The 13,652-nt window shown below is 50.8% G+C and overlaps 1 protein-coding gene across 3 annotated transcripts; it reads left to right on the forward strand.

Moving 5' to 3' along the window:
- The first annotated feature begins 9,467 nt into the window (after window positions 1-9,467).
- Window positions 9,468-13,077, forward strand: LOC105495325 (MIA SH3 domain containing). 3 transcript variants are annotated; one of them, XM_011764705.3, is made up of 5 exons: window positions 9,468-10,281; window positions 10,509-10,641; window positions 10,724-10,857; window positions 12,543-12,653; window positions 12,963-13,077. In XM_011764705.3, the coding sequence occupies exons 2-5, from the start codon at window positions 10,515-10,517 to the stop codon at window positions 12,984-12,986; spliced, it is 396 nt and encodes a 131-aa protein (XP_011763007.2). In that variant the 5' UTR covers window positions 9,468-10,281; window positions 10,509-10,514; the 3' UTR covers window positions 12,987-13,077. The 3 variants fall into 3 exon arrangements, with proteins under 3 accessions (XP_011763007.2, XP_011763008.2, XP_024652872.2); XM_011764706.3 differs by having other exon boundaries at window positions 9,468-10,183; XM_024797104.2 differs by having other exon boundaries at window positions 9,470-10,641.
- The last annotated feature ends 575 nt before the right edge of the window (window positions 13,078-13,652 follow it).

Raw genomic sequence — 13,652 nt, forward strand, 5'->3', positions numbered from 1 at the left:
TTTTTGGACCTCTTGGCATTTTGAGGTTTGCAACCTTGGGGAAGCACAGGATAGTGTAGTAATATTGTTCAAACTTGGGTTACAATTACTGCTTTGGCAGTTTTGTATATTATCCCAATTCACAGCAGGAAATGGAATCCTAGGTCAGGAAATGGAAAGTCAGGGCTGCCACGTACAGTTAGGCAGGTTGGGTACTGCACAGGAATGTCACATGTTTACGCCACCAGTTTTCTTTTTTTTTTTTTTTGAGACGGAATCTTGCTCTGTGCCCCAGGCTGGAGTGCAGTGGTGCGATCTCAGCTCACTGCAAGCTCCGTCCCCCGGGTTCACACCATTCTCTTGCCTCAGCCTCCCGAGTAGCTGGGACTACAGGTGCCCGCCACCTCGGCCGGCTAATTTTCTTGTATTTTTAGTAGAGACGGGGTTTTTTTTTTTTTTTTGAGACGGAGTCTCACTCTGTCACCCAGGCTGGAGTACAGTGGCCGGATCTCAGCTCACTGCAAGCTCTGTCTCCCAGGTTTATGCCATTCTCCTGCCTCAGCCTCCCGAGTAGCTGGGACTACAGGCGCCCGCCACCTCGCCCGGCTAGTTTTTTTGTATTTTTAGTAGAGACGGGGTTTCACCGTGTTAGCCAGGATGGTCTCGATCTCCTGACCTCGTGATCCGCCCGTCTCGGCCTCCCAAAGTGCTGGGATTACAGGCTTGAGCCACCGCGCCCGGCCGAGACGGGGTTTCACCGTGTTAGCCAGGATGGTCTCAATCTCCTGACCTCGTGATCCACCCGCCTCGGCCTCCCAAAGTGCTGGGATTACAGGCTTGAGCCACCGCGCCCGGCCGACACGCCACCAGTTTTCTAACAGATGACAAGAGTGTTAAGGAAGAGGTGTTTCTTCACCTTTTTCTACTCTTCACAAAAGTGCAGCCTGTTGTAGCAATGGCCCTGGCCCCACAGAAACCACAGTAGGTAGTTCAAGCAGAAAGGAATTTAATACAGGAAACTTGGTGCTGCTGAAATCATGCGGAGGGTGAGTGGTAGGAGTGGCAGTCTGGGTTTGAGACTCTTGAGTTCGAGTTTGAAACCCCTGAATGAACTCCTAGCTAGAGTTTAGCGGGATGCTACTCTGACTTCTGGAAGTGTCTGGACTCATTTGATCACTCCTGGGAAGCTACTGACTTGATGCTGGTATGAGGGGTATGGCCACCTCACACACAGGTGATCTACCTTCCTAGCCAGGAGCCTTGGCCAGCCAGGAGCCTCGGGCAGGTGCCTGACCCCAATTCCCCTGCAGTGTCTAGCTGCGGGGAAGTCTAGGATATGTGACTTTTGGCTGTACGGCCACATACCCAGCTGCAACTCTGGATAAGAAAGGGAGATTAGGGCCAGGCACAGTGGCTCATGCCTGTAATCCCAGCCCCTTGGGAGGCTGAGGTGGGCATATCACGAGGTCAGGAGTTCAAGACCAACCTGACCAACATGGTGAAACCCTGTCTCTACTAAAAATATGAAAAAAATTAAGCCAAGCATGGGAGTGCGTGCCTGTAATCCCAGCTACTCGGGAGGCTGAGGCAGGAGAATTGCTTGATCCCAGGAGGTGGAGGTTGCAGTGAATCAAGATCAAGCCACTCCACTCCAGCCTGGGCCACAGAGCGAGACTGTCTCAAAAACAAAAAAAGAAAGGGAGATTGAGTCGGGTGTGGTGGCTCACGCCTGTAATCCCAGCACCTTGGGAGGCCGAGTTGGGCAGATCACGAGGTCAGGAGTTCAAGACCAGCCTGGCCAACATGGAAAAAAACCCCATCTCTACTGAAAATACAAAATTAGCCAGGCGTGGTGGTGCGCGCCTGTAATCTCAGCTACTTAGGAGGCTGAGGCAGAAGAATCATTTGAACCCGGGAGGCGGAGGGTGCAGTGAACCAAGATCGTGCCATTGCACTCCAGCCTGGGCAACAGCAAGACCCTGTCTCAAAAAAAAAAAAAAAAAAAATGGGAGATTGGTTGGGGGGGCTGTCCTTAGCAGTTTGTCACACTCCTGTCCTGGGGAATTTTAAATTGACCAAAAAAAAACATGCGCATGGCCCGGTGCTGTGGCTCACGCCTATAATCCTAGCACTTTGGGAGGCTGAGGTGGATAGATTATCTCAGCTCAGGAGTTCAAGACCAGCCTGGGCAACATGGTGAAACCCCATCTCTATCAAAAATACAAAAAAAATTGGCCAGGCGTGGTGGCTCATGCCTGTAATCTCAGCACTTTGGGAGGCCAAGGTGGGTGACTCAGCTGAGGTCAGGAGTTCAAGACTCGCCTGGCCAACATGGTGAAACTCTGTCTACAAAAATACAGAAAGTAGCCTGGCATGATGGTAGGTGCCAATCCCAGCTACTCATGAGGCTGAGGTGGGAGAATTACTTGCCCCTGGGAGGTGGAGGTTGCAGTGATCCAGGCTTGCACTGAAGCCTGGGCAACAGAGCGAGAATCTGTCTCAAAAAAAAAGTACAAAAAATTAGCTGGGCATGGTGGTACATGCTTATAGTCCCAGCTACTCGGGAGGCTGAGGCACAAGAATTGCTTGAACTTGGGAGGCAGAGGTTGCAGTGAGCTGAGATCGCACCACTGCACTCCAGCCGGGGCGACAAAAAGTGAGACTCCATCTCAAAAAAAAAAAAAAATGTATATATGTGTGTGTGTGTATGTATGTATATATGCTCATGCGCACATTAAAACCCTTTTTCACACCAGGTACATGGAAAAAGGCAATCTTTTGGCAAAAAGTAGGAGATCTACCACTAGATACAGTAGGCCGGGTGCAGTGGCTTACGCCTGTAATCCCAGCACTCTGGGAGCCAAGGCGGGTGGATGACAAGGTCAGGAAATTGAGACCATCCTGGCCAAGATGGTGAAACCCTGTGTCTACTAAAAATACAAGAATTAGTTGAGTGTGGAGGCACGTGCCTGTAATCCCAGCTACTCTGTCGCCCAGGCTGGAGTGCACTGGCATGATCTCAGCTCACTGGAACCTCCACCTCCCAGGTTCATGCGATTCTCCTGCCTCAGCCTCCCAAGTAGCTGGGACTCCAGGCACCTGCCACCATGCCTGGCTAATTTTTATTTTTATTTTTATTTTTATTTTTGATATGGAATTTTGCTCTTGTCTCCCAGGCTGGAATGTAGTGGCGCAATTTCTGCTGACTGCAACCTCCGCTTCCCAGTCTTAAACTCCTGACCTCAAATGATTCACCCACCTCGGCCTCCCAACGTGCTGGGATTACAGGTGTGAGCCACTAATGAACCTGGCTAAACATACTAAATTCTTATTTTCCTGCCAAGGCTCTAAACCCAATCCTGCTCATGCTCTGCTCTTCCCGTTCACGAGGAATGTCAGTATTAGAAGCAGTGAAGATACAGGGCACCCCATGCAGACCTCATGTGATGGGAAAGGTGGAAACAAGAGAGGAATTGCTGTCTGCAGTAAATGACGTTTATTGCCAATAGGCAAGGGGAAACGTCTCGCCCACCACACTGGCAACCACAGGCCTACTGGCTATTAAGTATGTGGGTTCCATGGTCAGCCAGTCCTGGTTTCTGCTTTCTGGGGACTTCCTAGCTGTTAGCCTATGGGCAGTTGATGTCCCCTGTCTGAGTTTTGTTTACTTCCTGTGTAAAGAGTAGTCCCTCTATATTAATACCATGATGATGTTTGTAGTTATTACCCATCCGCCAACACACACACTCTCTCCCTTTCAGGCACTTAGCAAACACTCAATAAGTTCAGCAAATATTTGCTGAGTACCTATTGTGTGCTACATACTTTTGTAGGGATAAGATATGCAGTGATGAATAAAATGGACAATTTCCAATATTGTGTTGTGATGAAAACAAAACTGATGTGGTGGGGCCAGCACACTGAGAGGCCAAGGTGGGATGGTCGCTTGAGACAAGGAGACCAACCTGGGCAACAAAGCGAGACTTCATCTCTACAAAAAAAAAATTAAGCCGGGCGCGGTGGCTCAAGCCTGTATCCCAGCACTTTGGGAGGCCAAGACGGGCGGATCATGAGGTCAGGAGATCGAGACCATCCTGGCTAACACGGTGAAACCCCGTCTCTACTAAAAAATACAAAAAACTAGCCGGGCGAGGTGGCGGGCGCCTGTAGTCCCAGCTACTCGGGAGGCTGAGGCAGGAGAATGGCGTGAACCCGGGAGGCGGAGCTTGCAGTGAGCTGAGATCCGGCCACTGCACTCCAGCCCGGGCGACAGAGCCAGACTCCGTCTCAAAAAAAAAAAAAAAAGAAAATTAAAAATTAGCCATGCAGGCCGGGCGCGGTGGCTCAAGCCTGTAATCCCAGCACTTTGGGAGGCCGAGACGGGCGGATCACGAGGTCAGGAGATTGAGAGACGATCCCGGCTAACACGGTGAAACCCCGTCTCTACTAAAAAATACAAAAAAAAAAACTAGCCGGGCGAGGTGGCGGGCGCCTGTAGTCCCAGCTACTCGGGAGGCTGAGGCAGGAGAATGGCGTAAACCCGGGAGGCGGAGCTTGCAGTGAGCTGAGATCCGGCCACTGCACTCTAGCCTGGGTGACAGAGCAAGACTCCGTCTCAAAAAAAAAAAAAAAAAAAATTAGCCATGCGTGGTGGCACATGCCTATAGTCTCAGGCTACTTGGGAGTCTGAACCAGGAAGTTCACTGGAGCCCAGTTCAAGGCTGCAGTGAGCTATGATGGCACCACTGTACTCCAGCCTGGGTGACAGAGTGAGACCCCATCTCAAAACAAAAAACAACCTCGGCTGGGCCGGGCATGGTGGCTCACGCCTGTAATCCCAGCACTTTGGGAGGCCGAGGTAGGTGGAACACTTGAGATCAGGAGTTTGAGACCATCCTGGCCAACATGCTGAAACCCTATCTCTACTAAAAATACAACAACAACAAAATTAGTTAGACGTGGTGGTGTGTGCTTGTAATCCCAGCTACCCGGGAGGATAAGGCAGGAGAATTGCTTGAACCTGGGAGATGGAGGTTGCAGTGAGCCGAGATCTCACCACTGCACCCCAGCCTGGGTGACAGGCCAGGAATCTGTCCAAAAAAAAAAAAAAATCCTGATGTGAAGTGGGTAGTGGGGCTCGGAACAGTAATGAGTGGTCCACAAAACCCCTCTGAGAAGGTGCATTTGAGCTGAGCTCATGGTGCTTGGTGTTGGGTTTATAGACATGGCACAGACCTAGTCTTCATCCCTGACAAACTCCTCACTGGCCCCAAGCCTGTGTGTGTCCATTCTTTTCTAAAAAACGCTTGGACGGCCGGGCGCGGTGGCTCTCGCCTGTAATCCCAGCACTTTGGGAGGCCGAGACGGGCGGATCACGAGGTCAGGAGATCGAGACCATCCTGGCTAACACAATGAAACCCCGTCTCCACTAAAAATACAAAAAAATTAGCCGGGCGTGGTGGCGGCGCCTGTAGTCCCAGCTACTCGGGAGGCTGAGGCAGGAGAATGGCGGGAACCCGGGAGGCAGAGCTTGCAGTGAGCCGAGATCGCGCCACTGCACTCCAGCCTGGGCGACAGAGCGAGACTCCGCCTCAAAAAAAAAAAAAAAAAAAAAAAACGCTTGGACTTGCCAGTCTAGAAGTAAGGGTCCCTGGGAGCAAGGCAGACCCTCTGGAGAAGGATGCTCAGCCTGTGGATCTCTGAAGCACACTTTGGAGGTGAGAGATGAAAAAAAAGAGGCCGGGCGCAGTGCCTCACCTCTGTAATCCCAGCACTTTGGGAGGCTGAGGTGGGTGGATCACTTGAGGTCAGGAGATCGAGACCAGTGTGGCCAATATGGTGAAACCCCGTCTCTACTAAATATACAAAAATTAGCTGGGCATGGTGGCACGTGCCTGTAGTCTCAGCTACGTGGAGGCTGAAGCAGAAGAACTGCTTGAACCTGGAAGGCGGAGGTTGCAGTAAGCCAAGATTGCACCACTGCACTCCAGCCTGGGTGACAGAGTGAGATTCTGTCTCAAAAGTCTAAAAAAATTTAAAAAAATTTGTGCTTCTCAGTGACCCTGTTCCTGTGGCTGCAATATGGAGGGAGAGTACAAAGTGGGGGTACATCCAGCTGCTGTGTTGTGAGCTGTCTGTAGAGGTCCATGTGTCAAGAAAACTGAGGACGGAGGCCCTTAGTCCAGTTCCCACAAACAACTGAATCTCTACAGCAGCTGCCTGAATGGGCTTGGAAGCAGTCCTCCCACAGTTCAGCCTTCAGATGAAACTGTACGCCTGGCTGACAGGCTGATTGCAGCCTTATAGCAGACTTTGAGCCTGAGATATTCGACCCACAGAAAAGTTGATAATTTTGGTCTTTTTTTTTCTAAACAGGGTCTTGCTCTGGAGTGCACCGGCATGATCATGGCTCACTGCAGCCTCTACCGCCTGGGTTCAAGTGGTCCTCCCACCTCATCCTCCTGAGTGGCTGGGACTATAGGTGTGTACCACCATGCCCAGCTAGTTTTTCTTTTTTTCTTTTTGTAGCTGTGTTACCCAGGCTGGTCTCAAATTTTTAGGCTTTAGCTATCCTCCTGTCTCAGCCTCCCAAAGTGCTGGGATTACAGGCATGAGCCACTGCACTGGGCCAATGTTGGCCTTAGGCTAAGTATGCGACAGGAGATACCTGCATTGGGCTTTGGGAATTGAAGTCACTTCTACTTTGTGGCTTCATCAGTAATATGGGGCAGGGGGCACAGTCCCCACAGCTGATTCTTGAGTGTTCTTTCTGAGTATCCTTAATACTTCACACACTATCATATATCTGAACTTTGTTCATTGATTATCTCCCCTTTATTTTTCATTCCTTGATGAATCTCCAGGGTCTGGATCAAGGCCTAGCATACTTTATGTACTCATGAAATCTTTAATGAATGAAGAAATGATTTTTTTTTTTTTTTTTTTTTTTTTGAGACAGGAGTCTCACTCTGCCACCCAGGCTGGAGTGCAGTGGCATGATCTTGGCTCATTGCAACCTCCTCCTCCCAGGTTCAAGCAATTCTCCTGCCTCAGCCTCCCGAGTAGCTGGGACTACAGGCACGTGCCACTACGCCTGACTCATTTTTGTATTTTTTAGTAGAGACAGGGTTTCACCATATTGACCAGGCTGGTCTCAAGCTCCTGACCTTGTGACCTGACTGCCTCGGCCTCCCAAAGTGCTGAGATTATAGGTGTGAGCCACCGCGCCCAGCTGATTTTTTTTTTTTTTTTTTTTTTTTTTGAGACAGGATCTCACTCTCTCGTCCAGGCTGGAGTGCAGTGGCATGGCTCACTGCAGCCTCCACCTCCCAGTTTCAAGCGATTCTGGTTCGGCCTCCCAAGTAGCTGGGACTACAGGTGTGCACCACCACGCCTGTCTAATTTTTGTATTTTCACCATGTTGGCCAGGTTGGTCTCAAAACTCCTGACCTCAAGTGATCCGCCTGCCTTAGCCTCCCAAAGTGGTGGGATTACAAGAGTAAGGCACCATGCCTGGCCTGAATGAAGAAATAATTTTTTTTTTTTTTTAAGGCAGAGTTTCACTCTTGTTGCCCAGGCTGGAGTGCAATGGCACTATCTCGGCTCACCACTACCTCTGACTCCCAGGTTCAAGCAATTCTCCTGCCACAGCCTCCCTAGTAGCTGGGATTATAGGCATGTGCCACCACGCCCAGCTACTTTTTTTGTATTTTTAGTAGAGACGGGGTTTCTCCATGTTGGTCAGGCTGGTCTCGAACTCCTGACCTCAGGTGATCCACCCGCCTTGGCCTCTCAAAGTGCTGGGATTACAGGCATGAGCCACTGCTCCAGGCCAAGAAATAATTTTTTTAAAAGGGTTTTAAAGTGGGGCCGGGTGCAGTGGCTCACACATGTAATCCCAACACTTTTGGAGGCCAAGGCGGGTGGGTCACTTGAGTTCAGGAGTTAGACACCAGCCTGACCAACATGGTGAAACCCCATCTCCACTAAAAATACAAAATTAGCTGGGCGTGGTGGCGCACGCCTGTAATCCCAGCTACTTGGGAGGCTGAGGCAGGAGAATCACCTGAACCCGGGAAGGGGAGGTTGCAGGGAGCTAAGATTGCACCATTGCACTCCAGCCGGGGCAACAAAAGCGAAACAACGTCTCAAAAAAAAAAAAAAAAAAAAAATTGCATTTCGAAGCCAGGTGCAGTGGCTCACACTTATAGTCACGGCTACTTAGGAGGCCGTGGTGGGAGGATAGCTTGAGCCCAGTCATTCAAGGCTGAGTGAGCTGTGACTGTGACACTGTACTCCAGTCTGGGCGACAGAGTGAGACCCTGTCTGTAAAAAAAAATCTTTCGGGCCGGGCGTGGTGACTCACGCCTGTAATCCCAGCATTTTGGGACACCGAGGCAGGTGGATCACCTGAGGTTGGGAGTTCGAGACCAGCCTGGCCAACATGGAGAAACCCTGTCTCTACTAAAAATACAAAAATAGCTGGGCATGGTGGTGCATGCCTGTAATCCCAGCTACTCGGGAGGCTGAGGCAGGAGAATTGCTTGAATCCGGGGCAGAGGTTGCAGTGAACCGAGATAGTACCACTGCAATATGAGACTCCATCTCAAAAAAAAAAAAAAGATAGCATAGCAATGGCTGTGGGCCTGGATACAAGTCTTAGCCCCTCCACTTCTCCACTTCCTGGCTCTGTAAGCCTTAGACAAATTCCTTAACTCCACACTTCCATTTCCATGTAACAAGGGGTTATAGGCCAGGCATTGGTGGCTCATGCCTGTAATCCCAGTGCTTTGGGAGGCTGAGGCAGGAGGATCGCTTGGGGACATGAGCTCAAGACCAGCCCAGGCAGTATAGTAAGGCACTGGCTCTAGAAAAATAAAAATAAATCATCCAAGAATGGTGACCCGCCTACTATTCTACTCAGGAGGCTGAGGGGGGAGGATTTCGTGAGCCCAGGGGTTCAAGGATGCAGTGAGCGATGATCACATCACTGTACTTCAGCCTGAGCAACAGCAAGATCCTGTCTCAAAAAATTAAATTAGGCTGGGCTTGGTGGCTCATGCCTGTAATCCCAGCACTTTGGAAAGCCACGGTGGGCAGACTGCTTGAGCCCAGGAGATTGAGACGAGGTTGGGCAACATGACGAAACCCTGTCTCTACCAAAAATACAAAAAATTAGCCGGGCGCGGTGGCTCAAGCCTGTAATCCCAGCACTTTGGGAGGCTGAGACGGGCGGATCACAAGGTCAGGAGATCGAGACCATCCTGGCTAACACGGTGAAACCCCGTCTCTACTAAAAAATACAAAAAGCTAGCCGGGCGAGGTGGCGGGCGCCTGTAGTCCCAGCTACTCGGGAGGCTGAGGCAGGAGAATGGCGTGAACCCGGGAGGCGGAGCTTGCAGTGAGCTGAGATCCGGCCACTGCACTCCAGCCCGGGTGACAGAGCGAGACTCCGTCTCAAAAAAAAAAAAAAAAAAAAAAAATTAACTGAGCATAATGGTGCATGTCTGTGGTCCCAGCTACTCGGGAGGCTGACGTGGGAGGACTGCTTGAGCCCAGGAAATAGGGGCTGCAGTGAACCAGGATCATGCCATTGTACTCCAACCTGGGCAACAGAGCAAGACCCTACCTCAAAATAATTATTGTAGAAAAATGGATTAATTGGGCATAGGTGGCTTGTGCCTGTAGTCCCAGTTACTCAGGAGGCTGAGGTGGGAGGATTGCCTGAGTCTAGGAGGTTGAGGCTGCAGTGAGCCACAATGGCACCATTGCACTCCACCTGGGCAACAGGGTGAGACCCTGTCTCAAAAAAGAAAGGGAGGGTTTATAATCACTCCTGACATGATACAGAGTATCCATTTGAGTTCATAACATAAATACGTACTTGGTGAATGCTCTATAACTACTGGCTTTTTTTATTGTTCCCATTTTACATATAAGGATGCTGAGGCTCTGTGAGGAGAAATAGCTTAGCCCAGGTCATCCAGTGGGAAGCGGCTGGTGCAGATAAACAGTGATCGTGGTGGGACATTGCCTAGCCTAAGGTTCAGCATACAATATTCAGTCAGTACTCCAGGGCTGAGCTGTTTCTGGTCATCAAAGGGCTGCCTTGTTCTCCCGCCCCACAGCACAGGAAATTCCAAGGTGGTTTTCCTTACAGGCTCCTCCTGCTTCTGTCGCCAGAGGGGACAGCAGAGGAGCCCAGGTACCTAAGCCAACTCAAGAGAAGATGGAATTGAGTATCTCAACCACCTTGTCTGGGCCTCTGTGATTGTTGAGGAGGGGGCTGTCACTGGGAAAGCTGTGAGCTGCTTTGGACCTTATCTGGGAATTTCCTTGGGCTTGCAGCCTTTACCCTATCCTTGAAATGGTTCTGGCTGGGTAGCAACTTCTAGGTGGTGTGGGCGAAATTTGGGACTGGTTTAGGGCGGAGATAAGACCAAGAACACAAGTTTCCTTGAACTATGGGAGAGAGGGAGGGGAGGAAATTGGAGACCTCAGCACCCCTTTGCTCACTCTCTTGCTCACAGTCCACGATGGCCTGGTCCCTGGTGTTCCTCGGTGTCATCGTCTTGCTGTCTGCCTTCTCCGGACCTGGTGTCGGGGGTGGCCCTATGCCCAAGCTGGCTGACCGGAAGCTGTGTGCAGACCAGGAGTGCAGCTGTAAGAGTGGGGAGGGAGAACTGGGGGCTTGGGGTATTAGCCTGTGTGGAGGGTATTGCATTCCCTTCTATTCCTTCCCTAGACCCTATCTCCATGGCTGTGGCCCTTCAGGACTACATGGCCCCCGACTGCCGATTCCTGACCATTCACCGGGGCCAAGTGGTGTATGTCTTCTCCAAGCTGAAGGGCCGTGGGCGGCTCTTCTGGGGAGGCAGCGTGAGTCTTGGGAGAGTGAAAGAGGGAAGGGTACAGGGCTGGGGTAGACTCATTATCCCCATGAAGGGAAGATTTGAGGGGGATGAACTGAAATAGACATTGTGGGGGTATATTGTTACTTACTTACTTTATTTATTTTTGAGACAGTGTCTCACTCTGTTGCCCTGGCTAGAGTGTAGTGGCGAGATCTGGGCTCACTGCAACCTCCGCCTCCCGAGTTCAAGCGATTCTTCTGCCTCAGTCTCCTGAGTAGCTGGGACTACAGGCACGCGCCACCACGCCCGGCTAATTTTTGTATTTATAGTAGAGATAGGGTTTCACCATATTGGCCAGGCTGGTCTCGAACTCCTGACCTCATGATCCGCCCACCTCAGCCTCCCAAAGTGCTGGGATTACAGGCGTGAGCCACTGCGCCCGGCCCTTGTTTGTTTATTTTTAATTTTTTCCGAGACAGAGACTTGCTCTGTCACCCAGGCTGGAATGCAATGGTGCGATCTCGGCTCACTGTAACCTCCACCTCTTGGGTTCAAGCGATTCTCCTGCCTCCCGAGTACCTGGGATTACAGGCATGCACCACCACACCTGGCTAATTTTTGTATTTTTAGTAGAGACAGGGTTTCACCATACTGGCCAGGTTGGTCTTGAACTCTTGACCTCATGATCTGCCCGCCTTGGCCTCCCAGAGTGCTGGGATTCTAGGTGTGAGCCACCGCCCCCCCAGCCTATTTTCACTTTATTTACCAATTTTAGGGCAGCTGCTATGGTCCCACGTTCTGTTCTAGATACCAAGATACAACAACAAATGATCCTTTTTATTTTATTTTTATTTTTTTATTTTTATTTTTTTTTGAGACGGAGTCTCGCTCTGTCACCCAGGCTGGAGTACAGTGGCCAGATCTCAGCTCACTGCAAGCTCCGTCTCCCAGGTTTATGCCATTCTCTGCCTCAGCCTCCTGAGTAGCTGGGACTACAGGCGCCCGCCACCTTGCCCAGCTAGTTTTTTGTATTTTTAGTAGAGAAGGGGTTTCACTGTGTTAGCCAGGATGGTCTCGATCTCCTGACCTCGTGATCCGCCCGTTTCGGCCTCCCAAAGTGCTGGGATTACAGGCTTGAGCCACCGCGCCCGGCCTGATCCTTTTTATTTTAATGGAGAGAAATGAGCAAAAAGCAAGTCATAAAAAATAGCAGCCGGGCATGGTAGCTCACACCTGTAATCCCAAGTAAGGCCAAGTTGGGAGAATAGCTTGAGCCTAGGAGTTCGAGACCAGCCTGGGCAACATAGTAAGACCCCCCCCCCACAAAAAAAAAATTAAAAATTAACTGGCCGTCATGGCGTGTATCTGTGGTCCCGGCTACTCAGGAGGCTGAGGTGGGAGGATTGCTTGAGCCCAGAAGTTGAGGCTGCAGTGAGCCGTGATCATGCTACTGCACCCCAACCTGGGTGACACAGTGAGACCCTGTCTCCAAAATAATAATAAAAGCAAATATGCGCTGCTGTGAGTATTAACAGAGACTGACTTGGGTGGTCAGAAAAGGCTTCTGAACAGGTTACATTTAAGCTGAGATTCGTATGACAAGGATGGAGCCAGTTACATGGAGATCAGGGAGAAGGGAGAATGCAAAGCCTTCAGCAGGCATAAGCTTGCCATCTTCCCAGACCCTAGCTTTTAACTCCTCTTCCCTAGGTTCAGGGAGATTACTATGGAGATCTGGCCGCTCGCCTGGGCTATTTCCCCAGTAGCATTGTCCGGGAGGACCAGACCCTGAAACCTGGCAAAGTCGATGTGAAGACAGACGTGAGTGTCATGGGGGCTGGCAAAAAATCTGGGGGGAGGACCCTTAGGTTGTGGGGATGGGCAAAAATGCACCCACCCTTGGCTCCCTAGGTGTGTGCGCTGGGAGAAATTCTTTCCCTGCCTCAATTTTCTCACCAGTAAAATGGGTCCGGTTGGGAGGTGCAAAGATTAGAGGGCTCTAGGCTAATTTGCGTAGCACTTGCGTGGCCAGACCTGGGCCCTGCAGCTGCAGCCTTTGCAAAAACCACTAGATCCTTTGTGGTGTGACCGCTGGTTTTCTCTCCACTGTTTCCCCTTTCTCTTTTTCAGAAATGGGATTTCTACTGCCAGTGAGCTCAGCCTACCGCTGGCCCTGCCGTTTCCCCTCCTTGGCTTTATGCAAATACAGTCAGCCCAGTGCAAACGGCCTGTCTCTGTGGTCTTTGGGGTGGGGTAGGGTGGGATGGGGACTATACAAATGAAATGTTTCTCTGGGTTCCTGAATCTAACCAGTTAACCCGCTGCATATGGTAACGTCAGTGGTTGCTAGGCAGTGTTTCACTGATGAAAGCCGTGTGCGGTAGGAGGGCTCCTAAGCTTAGGTTTCTGACACAAGCAAAGGAAAACCTAAGCAGCCCAACTAGGGGGTTGTAGTGTCCTCTCTAGACCAGTGGGAGGGAGCCAATGGGACTACGCGGAGGATATAAATCGCACAGCAAAGGTTTTCTTGGAAGATTATCTGCAAAGGGAGGCGGGAAGTAACCTGCGCCTATCTTCCGAGTTTTCCTCCTTTTTGCCTTTGAGACCAGTAATCGCTCCCGCCAGCTCAAGATCAGCTCCTCTTCCAGCCTCTTTCTGTCAATTCTGCCCGTGCCCCCTTCTTTGCATTCGTATCCCCTCCCCCAAGTCCGCTCCAATCCAATCCGGAGACTCGACTCTGCCCCCGGACTCCAGACTAAATCCGTTCCTCGGCTCGGCAAAGCAGCTCTGCACGTCCCTTCCCACTTGCTCAGCCAATCG

This window comes from Macaca nemestrina, chromosome 20 (genome assembly GCF_043159975.1).
Source record: "Macaca nemestrina isolate mMacNem1 chromosome 20, mMacNem.hap1, whole genome shotgun sequence".
NCBI lineage: Eukaryota > Metazoa > Chordata > Mammalia > Primates > Cercopithecidae > Macaca > Macaca nemestrina.